The sequence below is a fragment of the Microtus ochrogaster genome, chromosome 26, assembly GCF_000317375.1.
Source record: "Microtus ochrogaster isolate Prairie Vole_2 chromosome 26, MicOch1.0, whole genome shotgun sequence".
In the NCBI taxonomy this organism is placed as follows: domain Eukaryota; kingdom Metazoa; phylum Chordata; class Mammalia; order Rodentia; family Cricetidae; genus Microtus; species Microtus ochrogaster.
This window is the reverse complement of record NC_022025.1, coordinates 12,999,538-13,000,871: the sequence shown is the minus strand read 5'-3', so window position 1 is coordinate 13,000,871 and position 1,334 is coordinate 12,999,538. Positions and strand designations below refer to the sequence as shown.

Here is a 1,334-nt window from a genome sequence, read left to right as displayed (position 1 = left end):
GGATCTCTGTGAGTTCGAGACCAGCCTGGTCTACAGAGCGAGTTCCAGGACAGGCTCCAAAGCCACAGAGAAACCCTGTCTCGAAAAAGCAAAAAAAATAAAAATAAAAATTCCAAGTCCTAAGGCAGCGGGGATGAGACCAAAACAAAGATAACAAAATAACAAAGTATTCTAATTTCCCGAAGCCAGTAGACTATTCTTGAGAGGTAACTGTAAACTCTGCAGAAACTAATAGTTACTGTTGGTAGGGATCACACAATTTTTCCCCTGGTGAGCTAATTTATCACTTCTTATCTTTACATCCAGCCTTCGGAGATTCTGAACTCATTCAGGATCTAAGAGGCACGCCCCGACTAAGGCTTCCGCGGTGTTGTAACCCATACCTCCCTAATTCCGATTATTTGAGATAGAAGTCAAAGCACATGCTTGGCGAACTCTGAAATATAGAAACCCAACTTGATTTTCAAACATTTATAAACATCGCTAACAGAATTTTTTTTTCCCCGGTGAGTTAAAGGTACAATTAAAGTTAAAACCTTCAGCACTGAAGCTCAGTTTAAAGTGATTTTTATCTTCCCGCTCCAAAGAGATCCAAGTTCTGGCTCTGCAAGAAACTCTCTTAAAGCATTAACACTTACGACATCAGTTAAAACAAGGCATGTCTGCACTCTTTTAGCCTTTCCGGTCCATCGGGTTCTCGACCGATTTTTCTCCGAGACGAACAACGCCGGATCCCGGTTGGCAGAGCGTGCAGAGGCAGGAGGGACCCGAGCCAATCGTGGCAGAAAGAGAAAGCGGTACAAGTAAGGCAGGCAAAGTCTCCGGGGCGAACGGCAGCGCTACCTCGGTCCTGACAGACGTCGGGGCTCTTCCCGCGAAGCTCGATTTCCCCGGGGCGCCGGCCGCGCGCCCTCCTTCCCGGGAGCTCCGCCACCGGCCGCGCCGAGAGGCCCTCTGACCTCCGCCGGAGGCCCGCTCGCTGATCCCGCCCCGACGGCCAGCGTCCGCGCCTTGGATTGGCCAGTTCAAGGATCCCTCAGTCGAGCGCGCCCAATGGCAGCTCGGCCGGGGCCTGGAGACCCCGCCCCGTGCCCCCGCGCCGGGGAGCGGACGAGAGTAAATACAAGAGGAGCGCAAGATGGCGGCCCCGCCGAACCCCGCTCCGGGCGCCGCGGCCGCGCTCTCGGACAGGGAGGCGTTCGGCAAGCTGCAGCCGGCCTCGCGGGAGCCTCCGGGGGCGGCGTCCGCCAAGAAGGTCCGGACCGAGGAGCGGAAGGCGCCGCGGAGAGTGAACGGCGACGGCGGTGGCAGCGGCGGGAGGCAGCCTGCGAGCT

At 55.7% G+C, this 1,334-nt stretch overlaps 1 protein-coding gene across 1 annotated transcript in view; it reads left to right on the top strand.

Moving 5' to 3' along the window:
* The first annotated feature begins 632 nt into the window (after window positions 1–632).
* Window positions 633–1,334, top strand: part of Rsbn1l (round spermatid basic protein 1 like) — a 53,421-nt gene continuing 52,719 nt past the window's right edge. The window contains exon 1 of the mRNA XM_005358386.2: window positions 633–1,327. Within this exon, the coding sequence (XP_005358443.1) occupies window positions 1,139–1,327 (189 nt within the window). The 5' untranslated portion in view covers window positions 633–1,138. The remainder of the gene's footprint in view (window positions 1,328–1,334) is intronic.